Below are 19,903 nucleotides of genomic sequence, written 5' to 3' on the forward strand. Positions count from 1 at the left end.
TTCTAATACCCATGTTCTTAATTACACACACATCGTGTGTTTGGTTTCTAGTTTTGTTGATTGAAACACACTTTCAAACTTTTCAAAAAAAAAAAGGTATATCAACTATCAAGTTATTAAAACATAGAGCGCCACAACCTCTTTTTTTTCTCTCTCTAGGGTTTCGTTCACTAGGGTTTCAAGATCAATGTTTGTGGTGAGCATGGCTCAACTCCTCTCTCTTTCCCTCACCCTCGATGCACTCCTCTTTTGTGGTGTCGGTGTTGGTTTTCAGGGTAGCGGTGGCGGTCGAGTTTATGGTGATGATAGCCTCGGTTGGAATCTGGGATTGGGGCAACAACAACCACCCTTCAACTCTTTTTCTTCCTTTTTCACGATTAGAGTTGTAGGGGTTCTTCCAAAGTGTGCTAGGTGGTGTGACGACGGTAACACCGGCGTCACCGGTTTAAGTTGGTGCTTGGAACCTGACTTGACTTCAGTGTTGGATTGCCATGGTGGTAAGCAGGAGAAGGAAACCAAGGCATGGTTTATGATAGAGGGCTTGCGTTGTTTTCCGCAGTCTTCAAGTTTATGGATCTTGGGTTTGTTATCTAATCTTAGATCTTTTTTTTGTCAGGTTGGTAGTTTTTACCTTAAACCTAGGGAGACTCTCTTTGGGTAGGGTGGTTCCGGTTTTTCCAAATTATTGAGTGTAGTCTTGTATTCAGGGTATTTGGTTACTTAGTTACTTATGTGGATTCATATCATAGTTGTCGGCATTGAGACAGTTAAGGTTTAATTCGCTAGGCTTTGTTGTTTCGCATAATTCTAATTTTGTGCTCATTAATTAGGTGTTCGATGTTCATGTTGACCTCTTATATTTTAATATATTTGACGACTTGATTGTTATATTAAAAAAAAACTTTTCAAAAAAAAATTATTATCATAATCCAGGGGCCGAAATGCAAAACAACTGGATCCACTCGAGACTAAAATGCAAACACATAAAAACCATAGGGGCCAAACGAGGCACATAACTAAACGACTTGTTGCTCAAGTCCCTTGCTTTTCATACTCATAGTGTTCCTGAAGCTCAATCTCAGAGATCGAAACCTAAACAAATCCAAAGAGAAAGAAGAAGAAGAAGAAGAAACAGAAGAGGAGGAAGATGGAGTCTATCTTCGGTTTGGTTGGGAACGACTTCGCCATAGTGGCGGCGGACACGTCGGCCGTGCACAGCATACTTGTCCACAAGTCCAACGAGGACAAGATCATGGTTCTCGACTCCCACAAGCTCATCGCCGCCAGCGGTGAGCCCGGTGACAGGTACCCATATATCCTCTCCACCCTTTTCTCCTTTTGATTATTTTGATTTGGTTAGGGTTTGCGATTTGATTTCGAATTGGGGGAAATTTACAGGGTTCAGTTCACGGAGTACATTCAGAAGAATGTTTCGCTTTATCAGTTTCGTAATGGGATTCCTCTGACCACCGCCGCCGCTGCCAATTTCACCCGCGGCGAGCTCGCCACCGCTTTACGGAAGGTAAAGTTTTCACCTTTCCTCGTTTTTGGTTTTGGGTTATTAGATTCTTGTTTATGATCTATAGGGTGAAGTTTGATCTTACAGTATTGGATTTTTTATGATTTTTTATCCAATGTTGAATATTCAGGTTCAGTTTTAATGGATTAATTGTCTTGGGAAGGTTGGGTTTTGTACATATGCAAGAAGATTGGTGCAAGTGTTTGTGTTAAAAAGATAAAACTTAAGTATGGTGTGTGTTGTGCAAGTGGTCTGATTGTGTGAGTTTTATGTTCAGTCTATAGGGTTGGCCGTTGGTGCCATAGGTCCAAGACTCCTAGGTATTTGTAACTGAGGATGCATTTGACAGGAGTCTTACTGCTGCATTTTGGCCTAAATATTTGTTTGGATGTGTCGGCATATGTGGAAGAGTCTAAACTTCCTAAGTGGGGTGTATGGACTCAAAATTTCCATGAATAAAACCACGGAGGAGGTTCCTAGAAAATGCCATTGAGTTTAGTTGACCAGTGAATCTATATTTCTTGCGTTAGTCATACATTTGCAAGTCCTGCTCCCTTAAGATAACCTTCTGCCCTATATTCATAATAAAGTATAATAATGAGGATTATGGCATTATCTCCTACAAGGAGCCCACATCGACAAGCAAACCACATTGATTCTCTCAAAAGTATGCCGAGCTTTGGGTTCACTTCCCAGGTTTTTTGAACAGCCATAGGCTTAATCAACGTGGCACCCAAACTCATGAAAGTAGCTGCTGGACCAGATTCCAGAACTCAATTTCTTAAATTTTACTGACTTATTTCCTACAATTCCCTTGATCCCTGGTATATATGCATCAAATTATTCTAATTATCACTAGTGAGTTTCATATTGCATCAAAGGTTCTAACCTCATCCGGTGGTTGTTCTCACCTTAGAATGTTGTGGAGAAATCAAACACATAATTTGCCAATGCATTTATAAAAAAATATTCCTGAAAGCAGCGTGGGAAAATTTGGTTCAACTTGTGAGCTGTGCTAGGTAATTTAGACATAGAACACTTCTCACAGGTGTGAACCAGCCTCCTAAAAAGCTTGGACAGGGAGATTAAGTTTCAAAGGATGGTCGTCTCGTTTACAAGACAAGTAACCATCTTCTGTTCATGTGGATAGCTATTTGACCAAATTGAATGATCCGGTTGCTATAGATTTATTTAACTACCCCTTGCCAGAGAGATAGAGAGTGAGAAGGGTTTTTAAGAGATGGAAATTTGAAGGTATTTGCTGGCACCATCTTAATTCTTTGAGAATTTTAAATTTCCATGACCCAAATTGCTTAGGTTTACAGACTTAATTGCATATAGCTAAATGAGGTTTAGATCGAGTGATCCTTTCTTTTGGTTTTATCAATGCCTTCACCGCTTTCAATATGAAGCCTAGCAGCCTGCACTGTTGATGAAAACTGGTCATATGGCAGATGCTGCTTTAAACAAGGTCAATTACCTACCATGGTTAAGAGCTGATTCTCCTGGTTGCTATAGATTTATTGAACTACCCCTTGCCAGAGAGATAGACAGTGAGAAGGGTTTTTAAGAGATGGAAATTTGAATAGCTGCTGGCACCATCTTAATTCTTTGAGAATTTTAAATTTCCATGACCCAAATTGCTTTGGTTTACAAACTTAATTGCATATAGCTAAATGAGGTTTAGATAGAGTGAACCTTTCTTTTGGTTTTATCGATGCCTTCTCCACTTTCAATATGAAGCCTAGCAGCCTGCACTGTTGATGAAAACTGGTCATACATCAGATGTTGATTTAAATAAGGTCAATCTACCTACCATGGTTAAGAGCTGATTCTCCCAACTGCCTGCTTTTGTGACTGAAGCACATCTCGGATTATCTTGGTGCTTTTTTTTTCTTTAATTCAGATGACATATTCTCGGGTTATCTTCAGGCTTTTATCCTTTACCTTTCTTTTTCAAAACAACTTTTAAAAGGTTTGATGTCTGCGAATGCACACTATATTCAAGTGTTGCAGGCATACTTGAGTACAACTTGTCAGTTAGTTTCACTTACAGGTCCTATGTCGAGCACAAATTGTCAGTAAGTTTCAATTACAGGTCGTATACTTGAGCACCATTTGACAGTAGGTTTAATGTAAAAAGTACCAACTTTGCTAGTCTTCTTATCTTATTAATTTAAGTGTTAACTTTTTAACTCTGATGTGTGACTCATATCTTATTCTTTCTTCTTGGTTTTAACAACAAACTATTTTGCAGAACCCATACCATGTGAACATTCTCATGGCTGGATTTGATAAAGAGAAAGGGGCAGAACTTTACTACATTGATTACATTGCTTCCCTCCACAAGGTTGACAAGGGTGCCTTTGGCTACGGTTCCTATTTTGCTCTCTCCCTCATGGATCGGCTCTATCACAAAGGTATGTCTGTTGATGAAGCCATTGCCTTGATTGACAAGATCATCATTGAGATCCGATCGAGGCTTGTTGTCGCTCCACCCAACTTTGTCATTAAGATAGTGGACAAGGATGGAGCTAGGGAGTACGCGTGGCGTGAGTCCATTAAGGAGGCTGGTGTGGCTGCTGCTTGAGGCTTTTGCTTCTGTTATCACAAACTTTGGGGGAGTTAATGTCTGGTAGAACTACTATGAAATAGATCTCTTGCTTGAACTATTGAATAGTTGTTGTAATTTTTTAAAGAATGGGTAGCCTCATTTGGAACAACTGTTCTCCCCCAGTATTCCTCTTTTACCTTTGGTTGATGGTTGTTTTTTTTTTTAAATCCTTTCCTCACTGTTCTCCCCCAGTATTCCTCTTTTACCTTTGGTTGATGGTTGTTTTTTTTTTAAATCCTTTCCTCACATGATATATATGCATGCAGGGCTAAAGATTCCCAGGATGTGAGCTATTTATTTTATGATCTTTCTAAAATTCTCATACATTCGTCGTGAATAGTATTTACTGGTTGATATGAGTAATTCGACAGAGCGCATGGCTAGTACAAAACTGGTTCTGACAATGTAAAGCCAAAATATGTGCCAATACAAATTTCAAATTAGCAGCTGCTGCAATTTCTTTAGCAATTTAGTCCCACTAGAAAGAAAACAAAGAGGGCACCTCTACATATTTGCAAGTTTGGTAATTTTGTATTCTTCCCATTTGGGTCAGGATCATCGAATAATCCTATCTTTGATCAAAGAGGTGGTTTAGACCTTTAGTATACTTTCTTTGCCACATTTTGAGCTATGTTGGAGTGGATCTACTTAAAAGGCTAATGATCATGAACAAAAATTATATGGTTTCATAGATGGAAATTGGCACAAAACAAGTATTTCTTTTGCATCTTTAGAATAGTTTGCTTTCTCATATTAAGAAGCAAGTCACATTCTAGTCCAATGTGATCTAAACTATTTTCTCATATTGTTGGTAATATTTCGTGAGAACGAATACCCTAATCAGGTGATTCATCTATTAATTTGTAACTATGGATGGAGGCTGTAGGCTACTGGATACTAGTGCTTGGTGAGCTATCAAAGACAGAACAATTGGCCGGTTATAGATAGCGGACTCCACACGCATCAAATTGCACTTGCACCAATATAAGTCTCGTCGTTGCTAGTTACTCAACTTCGTGAATATTCCTTGACGACTTAGTGGTTGGGCTCTGGAGATGTCGTTTTTTTAGCCTTGTGATTCTGCGATTTTTGTTGCACATTACGTTGAGATTGTGCTCCCGTCTAAACTCTTATTTTTCTCTTCAATTATAGATGTACTGCATCTTCACTCATCCTTTGCATATTAGTGCAATATGAACAACTAACGATTAAATGAGTGGTTGAGAATCTCTTATTTTTCTCTTCAATTATAGATGTACTGCATCTTCACTCATCCTTTGAATATTAGTGCAATGTGAACAACTAATTATGATTGTCAGTTCACTTGCATCTCAGTACGTAAAATTACAAGGGGAAAACCTAACTGTTCATGTGAACTCTGCGAAGTTGAGATATCCAAAATGAATTCATATTGTTGCCACCTCATTAATGTTATGTTGGATTTTCGATTATGTTTCATAAAATCTCCGTAGTTAGTTTGCCACCAAATTTAACTACCAAATTTGTTACATTATTATCATAATGCGTTAATTTCACATATCGGTTACTTTAAAGACATTTTGAGAATAAAAATGACAAATGTATGGTTAAATGCATCTATCCTCCTCATCACCTCGTTAGATGCATCTAATTTCTTGTTTGTACGAATGCATCTAATGTCTTGTATGCATGGTATGTATAATCACAGCTTTCATATGATTGGATTACCATGAATTTGCATTATAACCGCTCATACTTTTACACGTGAAATAAATCGTTTGTGAATTTAGATAATTTCATTTTATCAATGCTTTTTACGTGATTGGGTACCAAAATTAATAATCTACCGGATCTTGAGAACCCAAAGTGCAAAATTAAAAAACTACATTGAACAATAGTAAGAACTGATCACACTAGGATGCCCCAAGTATGATTTTTCCTCCCCAAAAAAAAAGTGTGATTTTTACCGATTTATTTCACTTCAGAGAACTGAGAAACAGAGCCAGTGTTGACTGTGATAGAAATTGACCAATCACCCTCTGCCACGCAGAATACGTTTCATGGTAAGAGCCTTGAAGCCTTGTGCCTTCTGCTACCTGACCCATCTCTGCATCCAGAATATAATCCCTGCCTTGTGGTGCTCCATTGAAAATCAGAGCTCCAGTTTCATATACATTATTATTCTGAGATTGTCAAAGAATCAATCTTTATAAAGAAAAAAGAAAAACAGAAGACCAAAAGTGGAAGGAACACCTCACCGAACCCTCCTCGTCATTCAGTGTTTTGGTTCTCCTGGGATTTCTAATTTGTTTGTTTTTTCGCTCACTCTTCCCAGGGTATGTTTCAATTTGGTTGTGTTTTTCATCGCTTGAAAACTGAAATGCAGTGAAGCGCTTAGAACCCTTCTCCTATTTCAATTTAATCACTGGAGGGTTTCGGTCATCTCATTCAGTCATTTCTTATAACAGGTTTGTATCTCAACCTAGTTTTAACAGTCCCTTTAATTCAAGTTCTAATCTTTCTGCATTTGTCAATCTGTCTGTAGCGCAAATTTCACAGCTTTTCTGTGTTGTATATGATTTTGGAGTCAAAGTCTCATATGGGTTTTGGGTATTGAAGCAAGTTTGTTCTTTTTTTATCAGAGGTATTGAAATCAAGTTTGTGTTGTTCATACTGATATGATTTACCGAATTAGGTTTCTTTTTCTTTTCGGAGTTTTTGTTGTTGTTGTGTGGTGTTTGGGATTGACGCCTACTGGCTATGTTGCTGAGCTTTGTTGAAATTGTTGATTATCTGAAATCATGGATTACAGTACGTTTGCAAATCCTGCTTGTAAATTACAACAGGCACTTCAATTTGTGCTAAAACCTAGCTCCCAGTTGTCGAGTTGAAGCTCACAGTTTCTTGTTGATTTCAGCAATTTGTGGTGATGAGTACAGTTGGTAACAAGTGGGTGGATGAAGAGTTCTCAGTAGTTGGAGACAAAGGCGATATAGGGTTCATTGATTTCAATGATGATAAATCAGTTTGTAGTTACAACCCAGCTGAAGAGGGTCCGGTTCTTATTTCAGTCCCGTTCCCTTTGGTGGATGGAAAGCAAGGTCAAAAGCCTCAATCAGTAGTTGTAGGAGAAACAGTTTCGGAGAAAATTACGATTAAGAACACCACCAGTAAGCCAGTTGAGCTGTGGGGTGTTAAAATTTATGCCTCAACCCCAGAGGACTCTTTTACACTTTCTCTGATTGAGCCTCCAAAGAAAGACTCTGGTGTAGAAGCCATTAGAGCCTTCCTCGAGTCTACTTCCCTTGAGGACAGAGTGCTGCAGCCGGGTGAAACTCTGCCTTTGTGGCTGTCTTGCAAGCCCAAGGAAATTGGTTTGCACACAACCGTGGTGCAGTTTGATTTCGAGGATAATCAGATTGAACGTGCTGTTTTTCTCTTGGCTGATGACAAGCTCTCCCAATCTCTCGCCTCAAAAAGACCATTTGAAAGACGCACGAAAAAAAAAGCACTTGTTGTGGAGTGCTATCATGTGGCTGTAGGCCCTAAGAAAAGAAATGAACGGCGACGCTACCAAAATAGGCTTCCGCGGTATGACATGCCAGTGGAACTTAGAGATTATCTATTGAGCGGGCAGGATCCTGAATGCATTACAGAAGGTCTTACAAAGAGGAACTATGCCGATCACTTCAAGACTTTACTGATGTTGGAGGAAATACAGTTAGAGGTAAACTTCTTTTTTGTAACAACACTTTGTGGGGATTTTTGTGTTTTTTTTTCTGATTTGTGCGCAACGGTGATTTCTCAGGAAAGCATGAGAAGTTATGATATGGAATATGTTAGTATGAGGAGGAGGGGATATCATTATTTATCCCTTGAAGTCCCAGGGCTTGCGGAGAGAAGGCCTTCACTTGTCCATGGGGATCATGTTTTCGCCAAGCTTTCTGAGTATGCAGATGACACAACACTTGATCCATATCAGGTTGTTTGTCTTATATAAAATCTCGTCATCATGACTAAGCATTTTAGGCACTCATTGCTGTGATAAATACTATCATAAACACTATCATTTATTATAGGAATGATTTATGTTTTTAAATATCTTTTTATAACTGCTTCGCTCCACTCTAAATGGGCTCAAACTTTTGTTTTAATAGGGATGGTTGTATTATATATTCATGTCTACCTCTAAAAGCATTTTTAATTTAATCTGATTACACCTAAAAGTCATTTTCTATTTTCACCATTCCAAGTTAGTTCATATATGATTTGGCTAGTTCATTCATTTATGTGCATACATTTCACAAGCTGTTGGCCAATTCATGTATATTGGCCTTTTCCTTTCTCATTAATAATTTCTTATCTGTGATTATTATATCTAGAGTTACAGAAGCTATAGTTGACTGAAGTTTTATTTGTTTTTCTCAGGGTTACATTCACCATGTAGAGGCTGATGAAGTCTACTTAAGGTTTGCCGATGACTTTCACGCAGAGCACAGAGATGGTAATCATTATAATGTGCAATTCACATATAGTCGAGTTTCCATGAGGAGGTTATACCATGCAACTGATGCTGCTGCACAGTTAGACACAAGGTTCCTATTTCCATCTGAGTCCCCTCAAAAAAGATGGATAAACGGCCCAAAACTGGTTCCTCTACCTTCTTGTAGACTAAATGAAGAGCAGATGTGTGCTGTTGAGATGATCCTTGGCTGCAAAGGAGGACCACCTTATGTGATTCACGGACCTCCTGGCACAGGCAAGACAAAGACATTAGTGGAAGCCATCCTCCAACTCTACAAAGGTCAAGCACAAACTCGACTTCTCGTTTGTGCCCCTTCAAATAGTGCAGCAGACAACGTCCTGGAGAAACTCCTCAATGATAAGGCTGATATAGTAGTTAAAGAGAATGAAATATTTAGGCTCAATGCACCTTCCCGTCCTCTTGATGATATCAAGCCTGAATATATTAAATTTTGCTTCTCTGAGGATAATATCTTCAGCTGTCCTCCACCCAAAGCCCTCAGGGCTTATAGGATCATTATATCAACCTATATGAGTGCCTCTCTTCTTTATGCAGAAGGTATCAAAAAAGGTCACTTCTCTCATATTTTCTTGGATGAGGCAGGACAAGCTTCAGAACCAGAAACCATGATCCCGATAGCAAATCTGCATGGGGGGAATACAGTTGTTGTTCTGGCTGGAGACCCTATGCAATTAGGTCCGATCATAAACTCCCAGAGAGCAGAAGATTACTGTTTGGGCATATCATACTTGGAGAGGATGTTTGATTGTGAGTTTTATAGACATGAGGATAACAGTTACGTAACTAAGTTGGTAAGAAATTACAGATGTCACCCAGACATTTTGCATCTCCCCAATGAGTTATTTTACGGAGGAGAGTTGCTTGCTTGTAAAGGTGAGTCAGTTTCCATCACTGCAAGGCTGGACTTTCTTCCTAATAAGGACTTTCCTGTGGCTTTCTTTGGCATTCAAGGCTGTGATGAGAGGGAAGGAAATAATCCATCATGGTTTAATCGGACTGAGGCTAGTAAGGTAGTGGAGGTCACGAAGAGATTGACTGCAGGAAAGAACCTGAGTGAAGAAGATATTGGGGTCATTACTCCGTACCGACAGCAAGTGCTCAAACTGAAGAAAGCTTTCGAGGATTTGGACATGCCTGACATCAAGGTTGGAAGTGTTGAGCAGTTCCAGGGACAGGAAAGGGAAGTCATTATAATATCAACTGTCCGATCAACGATTAAGCACAATGAATTTGACAGAACATACTGTTTGGGATTCTTGAGCAATCCAAAACGGTTTAATGTGGCCATTACTCGTGCCAAATCTTTGCTGATTATAATTGGAAACCCACATATTATCAGCAAGGTATTGCCGTTTTTCTTAATAGTTGCACATATTATGTCTCTGATTAAATAAGGTTTACTTAAATAAATCTGTGCACTCCTTGTTAACTGACGTCAAGTGTTTGGTTTTGGAAGGATCCTAACTGGAATAAGCTTCTGTGGCGCTGTGTAGACAACTCATCCTACCAGGGTTGTAATCTCCCTGTCAGGCAGGAGGAAATTTCTTATGAGAGCCCAACACAGGAAGATCACTGGGACAACCCTGGAGAAAACAGTCAGTTCTCTAGAACTGATTCGTGGGTCCAAGGGTCGTGTGGAGCAGAAGCTGCACAGCCTATTCAGGACAGTGATGGAGCTGGACTTCCCCAGCCTCTTGATGAATCCGAATGGTCTGATGGCTGGAAGTAAACGCATAGCTTCTAGACATGATGGGGACACGCTTTATCGGGGCACCTGGATCTATAGTCCTGGAATCAATTTTAGCTAGAACTGTATTTGCTTCCTTTCAGGTTAAGCATCACTATGTGGCCTTTAGATTGGGATTCGAAAATATAATCCCATGGCCTTATGACTGTTGATTTGTTAATCTATTGCTGGTGAAGTTACCTATGGTTTGCCTCAAAGATTTTAGCCTATTACTTTTCACTGATGAGAATATACATCTCTCCAGAAAACTAAAGATCTCAAATCTCATTGCTCAATTAGGCAGAAATGTAAAGAATTCACAAATGAAACTCATGAATGCCAAATCTAACAAAGAAATTGATGAAGAAAATCAAGGAACCTGAGCAGAGCGACTCGAGAGAAGTAGAGGCCGCGACGGAGCTCTGGTTGCGGCAGGCGGAGGAGAGCGAGAGGACGCGAGTGACAGTGGCCGGAAAGCCGAGCATTGAAGGATCTTGGACGAGGTAGCAGAGGCAAACGACGTGGCCGGAATCCTCCGCCGACGAGAAAGCGTCGTAGCCAGGGGCGGAACCACTTGGAGGGCTGGTAGGGCTATAGCCAAGCTGAAAATTGTGCTTAAATAGTATCAAGTATATGTGCTACTCTTATTAAAGTTTAAGTTGGTGGAGTTGGTTAAAGACCAAGTATAATTATCCTTAGATAGAGTTCGTTGTGGATTGATTCACACTTTCCTCATTTTGTTTTTCTCTTTTTTCATCCATGGTTTTTTTTCCTCCTTTCCAATTCTTTCATTTTTCAATCTTTTTTTGTTTTTCTCTTTTTTCATCTCTAATTTTTTCTTCTCCTTCCCAATTCTTTTATTTTTCAAATTTTTTCTCTATTCTTTTACTTTACATTTATGTCTATTATTTTTTATTAGTAAATCTATATTTATTTCTATTCTCTCCTCTTTTTATTTTTCTCTTTTTTCATCCCTGATTTTTTCTTCTCCTTTCCAATTATTTCCTTTTTCAATATTTTTTTGTTTTCTCTTTTTTCATCCCTAATTTTTTCTTCTGCTTCCCAATTTTTTTATTTTTCAATTTTTTCTCAATTCTTTTGCTTTACATTTCTGTCTACTATTTTTTATTAGTAAATCTATATTTATTTCTATTCTCATTTTTCTTATTTTTTTCATCCCTGTTTTTTTTTCTCATCCTTCCCAATTATTTCCTTTTTCAATTTGTTTCTCTATTATTTTACTTTACAGTTTTGTCTACTATTTTCTATTAATAAATCTATATTTATTTATATTATCTCCTCAATTTTCTCACTATTTTTCTTTAGTTACAACATATTCTTTAGATATTTAATTTTTTATCAAAAAGTTTTTTATGCCTTAAATCAGCCCTACCCATTCTCCATTCCTAGTTCCGTTTCTGGTCGCAGCATTTGGACGCCGGCGCGTCGGAGAGGTTGTTCGGCGGCGACGCCACGTAGGAAAGGCACGGCAAGGAGCGATGAGCTCTTTGGCGCAAGTAGACGGCGGGATTCTGTTGTTGACTGCGCGGAGGCGAGAGTGAGGAAAATCGAAGCGAGGAGGAGGACGGCCATGAGAGAGGAGTTCAGAGCGGCAGTGGTGACGGTGGTGCTCATGACGGAAGGGAGAGATAAATGGCGGGAAAGGAAGTATTGTTGTCTCGGAAATGCCCTTACTGGTTTGTGTGATTTACGATCTTGTACAGTTAGTTAGGGTAGCACACTACTTGTGGAGAAGGCAGTTAATATCGGTTTACTTTGTTAACGGAAAAAGAAGAAGCAGCAGAGATTTTAGAGTGATATTGGATTGCAGACTTGCAGCAATGAAGAGATTCCCTTCTCAACGATATCAGTAATATAATTCGTTTGGTGTTTTCGGGTGTTTGCAAAAGAACTTACATCACATTTTTTCGAGATGTTGTTTATTTTTCTCTTATATATGGTAGGGGTGGGTATAAAAAACGGAAATCCCGATCCCATCCTAAAATTCATAGGGACGGGACGGGACGAAACGAAGGTCTAAAAACGTTCGTCCCGTCCCGATCCCGTCCCGTTTCATAATGGTGGGATGGGACGTGGGACGAATAATTTATATCCCGCTTCGTCCCGTCCGGTCCCACCTTTAATGAAAACTTAAAAATTCTTATATATTTGTATAAAAATGAAACTAATTTATGTTCTTAATAACTCTAAAATTCTATCAACTCAAATAATAATGGTAAATTATAATATTTTGAACATAATATGCATTTTTTTTATTAAAATTTCATTATTAAATGTTACTTTGTTAATGAAAAAGTGAAAATATAGATTTTTATTTAACTTCATAGGAAAGTGGGATTTGTCCCGTTCCGTCCCAACCGGGATTAATCCCGAGTGTGATGCATTCTTAAAAACCCTCGTCCCGTCCCGATCCCGTCCCGATTCAAAAGAGTGGGACGGGACGTGGGATGAGTCCCGTCCCGTCCCATCCCGTCCCGTCCCATCCCGTCCCGTGCCCACCCCTAATATATGGTGTTCAATCCTGAAATTTTAGGACTTAGTTGTTGGCAAGATAATTGCTTTTAGTATTGAAAATAAAGAAATTCTTTGTATGTGAACTATTTGATCACAGCTTACACGAAGGTGACAGTGTAAATAAAAAACAGTACATGCTACATAGAAAAGTTTATTATAAGCAATAATCCTAATTTTCTCAATTAGTTGTACCCTTATATTTCTAAACTTTTGGATTCAATATTGTCTGATAATCACTTAATCAGCATATTGCTACCACATGGTCTGCAAGTTAACTGGGTTGAAGGAGTCATTATGCCTACTACTCGGGGGAGGTCGCTTTGGGGCTGAAGGGCATGAAAGTTCTTCGGTTCTTGACGTTTTAGCTTTTTTGGAATAGGGTGTTGTTGAATATGTCTTATTGTTGCCTTCAGATGCCCAGTTCTTGTCTTCAGAGCTCCAGCTGTTGCCTTCAGATTCTGACCCTCTATTCATCTTTATTTAGTTGAGCGATTTACTGAAATCAGAGAACAAATAGCTATAAATTCTAGTCTGAGAATTTGATGAGAATTACTAGGCCTCTAAATATATAGGGCTAGTTTTCCGTTTTGTAAAGACAACAGGAATTGTAATAGAACTAGGAAAACTCTTTTCCGAGCATGATAGGAAATGGTATTGCTCAATCCGGAAAGGAAAAATTTCCAGAGAATTAATACTTACAGTTTAAAAATCTTTTAAATTGAAAATTTGATGTTAGCGACATGAGAAATTGTGATTGAACTAGGATTTTCTTTTGCTAAGCATGATAGGTACATGAAAATTTCCTTATCAGAATAGGAAAGAGCATCAGTAGCTACTGGTTAACAGGATAGGTGGATTGTTTACTTACTAATGATCTTAAATCTTAAGAAGATGAATTAATACATGTATTCATTCAAGATATATAATACAAAAGAAACATTTTAGTAAATAAATACCAACATGGCTTACAATGATCTGATGTACTACACTCACACCCAAAAAAGAATATTTCTCATACTAAGTAACAATACATGCATAGAGAACTAGATCGAGAAGCACAAGATCCACCTAGCAAAACTTCAACACAAGAACAGCTGAAGTGAATAGCAGAAGAGAAGGCGAGAGAGCGTAAGAGAGTATGGCACCCGATCCCGATGGAGTTAGAACTGGGCGGCTCCCAGTAGTAGCTGTTGGAGCTTCAGAAACCCCTGTTGATGATGGTGTTGCGTTGGATTCCGGTGCCTCAGCAGATGAGGTAGGTTCAGGGACAGTAGAAGCTAGTAGCAGTCAGCAGAAACATGTATTAGTGATTCAATTTAAATGATACATTCAATTTAAATATATTGATATATTAAATTTAAACATGTACAGCATATCTGGAAATTAGTGATTCAAGGGATTTTACCTGTTGGACCGGCAGATGGTGAAGCTCCAGGAGAAGAAGTTGGTGCTTGAAAATTAGGACCTGCAACATACAATTTAGTCAATACATATATATATATATATATATATATATATATAGAGAGAGAGAGAGAGAGAGAGAGAGAGAGAGAGAGAGAGAGAGAGAGAGAGAATTTCTAGCAACTATAGAGATTATAAATAAATTTCTCTTTTTTGTCAATCAGATGAATTCGAATAAGTGATGTTAGATGGTAATTTGCGGTCGTACTATTTAACAAGGGAACAATTCTCGACATATTGAACTGGTTTAATGTTTTAGAGTAATGATGATACCTGGAGCAGGAAGAGGTGCACCAGTGGCTGCATTTAGTAACATAAACATGTTAGCATTTTGATGAACAAAGACGCAGAATAATGTTAACATCCAACAGCATTAACAAAAGAACTTCTTACCCTTGCATTGGAGTGGGACTCCAGGGGTGTTGCAAGCACGGGGAAGCGAGATGGCGAGAGTACGGTTGATTGGTAGTTGGAAGGGAACACTTCCGGTTACAATGAGGCACATACAGTCCCTGCTGGTACTTGTGAGATTCTTGAGCGAATTGCAACAGTCTGCGGTTGGTGCAGTACCGCCAGTACCGTTGGCGGTGCTGTTAGTGAGGAAGTTCATGCAAGGACTGAAACTCGCAATATTAGCAGCAGTGCAAGGGGTGCCAATTTGACCATATACAACTGGCATAATTGAGACAGCAGCCATTGCCATGACCATGAGTACCAGACGGGCAGAAGGCACTGAAATTGCCATTGCTAGCTTAAATGTGGAAGCAAAGTGCTTTTGATGGAGTAGGATGTTTGTACAAGCTTATGGTTTTAGCTAGGTAGAAACAGATGGACTTAATGAGGTGCTTCTGTTATCAACGAGAGTATTTATAAGTGAGAAAGATTAAGAGAATGTGCAACTCTGGAAGGCAGAAAATCAAAGGTGGATAAGTTTGGTTTTGGAGCTGAACCACCTTAACGAACTTTGTATAAGCGAAGGGTATTTAAGTAGGTGTGATTAGCATTATATGACACCTGTCAACTGGAGCCCATTTCTAATCCCATACGTCAACTCTTACGGCTTCTGGGTTGCCTAATATCTCAAATCTGTTGGAAACTTTGGAACTAAAGGAATGAAGGGATGCTCTTTCTCACATAAGAAAACACTGATCAAGTGTTCAGGTAAAGAATCAATTTTTATTGGTGTTTAGAACCCTCCATAAATTCAATTCTCATTTGACTCCAATTGTCCAAATGGCAAATTACTGGAAGAGATTTGTCCTTTCAGAAACGAGCTATGTTCATAACTTAGGTAGGCAAACTATCAAAAACAAACTCGGAACCTCCAGCTTATGTCACTAGACTAAACCATTATAGGCCATTCGACATTTTGTTGATCATATTTATGTCAAAGAAAAAAAAATCACCAGTTCAGAGTAATTGACCATACTTCTCTGGAAAGGTATTAAACATGATTCGTAGTTCACAATGATAATATGAGATCAGTTTCTGTATGAAACTACAACAAGCAATAAATATGTGTAAGAGAAAAGAATGTGATATCACTCCTCTTATCTTCTAACATCTGTAGTTAGTATTGTTGGAAAGCTTAGAATTTCCGCTTTCTAAAGTCTTCAGCTTCAAACACCTCAAAACTGGTTGCAACAAAAAATAATAGAAGTTGGTCACCTTCAATAACCGACTTTTAAACTATTCTTACGCAAGTTTAGCCAAAAGAAAATTTTCAAGATAGTTATATCAAAATTTATTATTAGGAAGAGTTGGTTACCCACCTAAGCCAGATCCTTCTGTATCCTGAAACGATCCGCACCCTACAAAAGGCACATACTACTCTACCCATATCATCAAATTTAGCAAAGCCTGAAGTATCAGTACAGCCTGAAGTGATCTCAACTTCTAAGCCAACTCAAGAATCTATAATGGCACAAAGGATTGAAATGAGTCTTGTCCTCCTTCTGGTGACCATATTCTTGGCGAGAGGAGCAGCGCAGTCAAGTTGCACAAATGTGATAATCAGCATGTCCCCATGCCTCAATTACATTACAGGAAACTCGTCAACTCCATCTTCAGGATGCTGCTCCCAGCTTGCTAGCGTTGTTCGATCAAACCCACAGTGCTTGTGCCAGGTCCTTAATGGTGGCGGATCATCACTAGGGATCAATGTCAATCAAACTCAGGCTGTTGCTTTACCTGGTGCTTGCAATGTTCAGACTCCACCCACCAGCCAGTGTAATGGTAAGAACATCTAGATGTTAACTCATTGTATTTTGCATCATTGTCATTTTAAATCTGCCGCTAAATGCTTGTACCACTAAATTATGCAGCTGCTTCTCCCGCTGACTCTCCTGCAGGAACACCCGATGATTCATCAAACACAGTTCCCTCAGGTACAAAACAGTACGATTTTTTTTTTGTGCAAGAATGAGATTGCGGGCATTAGTAATAAGTTTTCATTTTGGTGTTTGTGCAGGAAGTGGATCCAAAACTGTACCAACCACTGACGATGGCTCATCTGATGGAAACACTATCAAGTTGTCTATGACTCAACTCGTTGTGTTATTTGCTGCAGCATTTGCTACTCTTTCAGTGTGCTGATTTTCATTTCTGTTATCCTATCTATCAGGCTACACATATTCCTGGATACTCTTGGGTCTTGATTTTTTATGATTGTTGTTATATTCCTTAATACATGTTATTTATTTATTTATTGTGACCTCAGAAAGGTTGTTTTATGTACTACTAAGACACATCCTGGTGTCTTCATAATAAAGTTTTTGGTTCTGAGCATATAAAGTAAATATTGTTTCTTTGAAACTCCTTCAGAGTTTCTTGGAAACAGAAGGCCTAATTTGATTCACGAAAATATAGAGTAAGTCATTTTCTTTCCCATGGGCAGCAAAAACATATCACACAAACTTTATATTCCAATTTTTTGGTAATACAAGGAAAATTTCAAAAAGTTTGTAATTAGTTCAATGAAATAATGAGATGTGAGTAATAAATGCAAGAAAAGAAAGCAGGAGGGAAATACTTTCCTCCTTATCGTCCCCTTTCTTTAAAGAAATTTTTTCCTTTCCTAGTGCATCCCCAATGCATCAATTTTCCTTTTCCATGCTTCACTTCCACAAAACAAACTAGGCTTAAATATATTTTGAACATGCATTTGCACACTAGTAGCAAGATACCGAGCAAGTCCATCAGTAAAGAAAGATAACCTTGTGATGCTAGGGTACATGCTCCACACACTTTATAATAACAAACTCGCAGCTGCAATAAACATAATACTCAGGTGAATCATGTGGCAATCTTCATGCCAAGTAAAGTCCATCAGCATTACAGAAACGTCTATACTGTCATCAAAACTGTCCAAACCTGGTCCAAAGATGAAGATTTTGTCATTATCTTGTGATCAAATTGGGGCCAAAATTTCAATCACTATCAGTGTTGAAAATGGGATTGGCAGATAAAAATACAAATTCACTTTGCAATGACTATAAAACTTATCCAGCTACAGGACCTCAAACAGCACAAATGTATCACTGGTGATATATTATCAACTGGATAAAATTGCATGATAGTATTATCAATCAAATAGTCTTTTTTGCAATAAACCAGGGGGGTTTTAACTAGGGTGGGAAAAGAAGTGACTGCATATGAGAAAATAGGTAAACAATTTGAAATTTGTTAGCATTGTAAATCTTGATGTTGTTTATTATGGTACTACAACCTTAATGTAGGCCTCATCATTTAGCCCGCGGACCCGAAAAGCCCGCGGAGGCCCGCAAGCCCGACGGGCTTTTACCCGGCCCGGCCCGCGAGAAAGCCCGCCAAAGCCCGCTTCCGTGGGTAGAGGGCCGGGCTTAAATTAGAGGTGTGAAACCCGGCCCGGCCCGTGGGCCCGGCCCGCCAAAAGCCCGCAAGGCCCGTGAGGCCCGGCCCGCCAAAAGCCCGCAAGGCCCGGCCCGTAAAAGCCCGCCAAATAATAAAATATTATACATACATATTTTATTAGGTTTAGAATAAAACTATTGCATTATGAAGCAACTATATTAAGGAAACTTCTTGGGATCGATCGACACCAGTAGATATGATCGGTATATATATTTAGCGACCCTGTAAAAATTTCATCCAATTCGGAACTCGTTTGACCGTCGGAATTTCCGGTAAACCGAAAACAACACTAATATATCATAAGTGAAGACCCATTACCAAAATGCGAACACCAAAAGTCGTTTGCATATCTGAAATCATCTAATTTTTGTCACCGATTGTGTGTGGTCGCACCAAGGAAACCAATTTGGAAAAGCCCCGGTCAAAGAGGATTTTAATATGTCAAAACGCCTTTTTCTTTGTTAACCGTAGGTACGGACGGTCAAACAATATCCAAAACGGACGAAATTTTTACGAGTTCCCTAAATATATATACCGATCACATCTACTGGTGTCGATCGACCATATTTTGAATTTGAGTTGTCGATCGCCGTAGTGTCCACTAATTTATTATAACCTTATATTAAGTTTATAATAAAACTATCACATTATGAAGCGACTATATGAAGGAAACTTCTCGGAATCGATCGACACCATCCGATGTGATAAATATATATATTTAATGATCATTTTAAAATTTCATGCAATTCGGACCTCGTTTAACCGTCGGAATTTCCGGTAAACTAAAAACAACACTAATATGCCCTAAGGGGGGACCAATTACCAAGATGCGAATGTGGAAATTTGTTTACATATTTGAAATCACCTAATTTTTGTTACCTATCATGCACGGTCGAACTGAAGAAATCTAGTTGGCAAATCCCCGGTCAATGAGGTTTAAATATGTCAAAACGCCTCTTTTTTAGTTGACCGTTGGTACGAACGGTCAAACCATGTCCAAAACGGACGAAATTTTTACGGGTTCCCTAAATATATATACCGATCACATCTAATGGTGTCGATCGACCATATTTTGAATTTGAGTTGTCGATCGCCGAAGTGTCCACTAATGTATTATAACCTTATATTAGGTTTATAATAAAACTATCACATTATGAAGCGACTATATGAAGGAAACTTCTCGGAATCGATCGACACCATCCGATGTGATCAATATATATATTTAATAATCATATTAAAATTTCATGCAATTCGGACCTCGTTTAACCGTCGGAATTTCCGGTAAACCAAAACAACACTAATATGCCCTAAGGGGGGACCAATTACCAAGATGCGAATGTGGAAATTTGTTTACATATTTGAAATCACCTAATTTTTGTTACCTATCGTGCGCGGTCGAACTGAAAAAATCTAGTTGGCAAATCGCCGGTCAATGAGGTTTAAATATGTCAAAACGCCTCTTTTTTAGTTGACTGGTTGTACGAACGGTCAAACCATGTCCAAAACGGACGAAATTTTTACGGGTTCCCTAAATATATATACCGATCACATCTAATGGTATCGATCGACCATATTTTGAATTTGAGTTGTCGATCGCCGAAGTGTCCACTAATGTATTATAACCTTATATTA

General features: G+C 38.7%; 4 protein-coding genes across 6 annotated transcripts; 3 read left to right on the forward strand and 1 right to left on the reverse strand.

The window, feature by feature from the left end:
• Positions 1–1,063: 1,063 nt before the first annotated feature.
• Positions 1,064–4,278, forward strand: LOC126790571 (proteasome subunit beta type-2-A). Its single transcript, XM_050516865.1, has 3 exons — positions 1,064–1,305; positions 1,399–1,522; positions 3,777–4,278. Exons 1-3 carry the CDS (start codon positions 1,148–1,150, stop codon positions 4,107–4,109), a joined length of 615 nt encoding a protein of 204 aa, XP_050372822.1. The 5' UTR covers positions 1,064–1,147; the 3' UTR covers positions 4,110–4,278.
• A 1,960-nt stretch (positions 4,279–6,238) lies between these two features.
• On the forward strand, positions 6,239–10,602 carry LOC126790264 (probable RNA helicase SDE3). Of its 2 annotated transcripts, none has more exons than XM_050516439.1 (5): positions 6,239–6,580; positions 7,030–7,839; positions 7,921–8,094; positions 8,541–10,001; positions 10,115–10,602. In XM_050516439.1, exons 2-5 carry the CDS (start codon positions 7,042–7,044, stop codon positions 10,385–10,387), a joined length of 2,706 nt encoding a protein of 901 aa, XP_050372396.1. In that variant the 5' UTR covers positions 6,239–6,580; positions 7,030–7,041; the 3' UTR covers positions 10,388–10,602. The 2 variants fall into 2 exon arrangements, with proteins under 2 accessions (XP_050372396.1, XP_050372395.1); XM_050516438.1 differs by lacking the exon at positions 6,239–6,580 and adding an exon at positions 6,831–6,923.
• Positions 10,603–13,808: 3,206 nt separating this feature from the next.
• LOC126789896 (non-specific lipid transfer protein GPI-anchored 20-like) lies at positions 13,809–16,279 on the reverse strand. Of its 2 annotated transcripts, XM_050515971.1 has the most exons (5): positions 16,153–16,279; positions 14,774–16,014; positions 14,654–14,680; positions 14,325–14,384; positions 13,809–14,199 (listed from the first exon to the last, which is right to left on the reverse strand). In XM_050515971.1, the coding sequence occupies exons 2-5, from the start codon at positions 15,123–15,125 to the stop codon at positions 13,988–13,990; spliced, it is 651 nt and encodes a 216-aa protein (XP_050371928.1). In that variant the 5' UTR covers positions 15,126–16,014; positions 16,153–16,279; the 3' UTR covers positions 13,809–13,987. The 2 variants fall into 2 exon arrangements, with proteins under 2 accessions (XP_050371928.1, XP_050371929.1); XM_050515972.1 differs by lacking the exon at positions 16,153–16,279 and having other exon boundaries at positions 13,809–14,196; positions 14,774–15,687.
• On the forward strand, positions 16,085–17,083 carry LOC126789899 (non-specific lipid transfer protein GPI-anchored 5-like). Its single transcript, XM_050515974.1, has 3 exons — positions 16,085–16,615; positions 16,705–16,767; positions 16,851–17,083. Exons 1-3 carry the CDS (start codon positions 16,300–16,302, stop codon positions 16,973–16,975), a joined length of 504 nt encoding a protein of 167 aa, XP_050371931.1. The 5' UTR covers positions 16,085–16,299; the 3' UTR covers positions 16,976–17,083.
• Positions 17,084–19,903: the final 2,820 nt, after the last annotated feature.

This window comes from Argentina anserina, chromosome 4 (genome assembly GCF_933775445.1).
Source record: "Argentina anserina chromosome 4, drPotAnse1.1, whole genome shotgun sequence".
Taxonomy (NCBI): domain Eukaryota; kingdom Viridiplantae; phylum Streptophyta; class Magnoliopsida; order Rosales; family Rosaceae; genus Argentina; species Argentina anserina.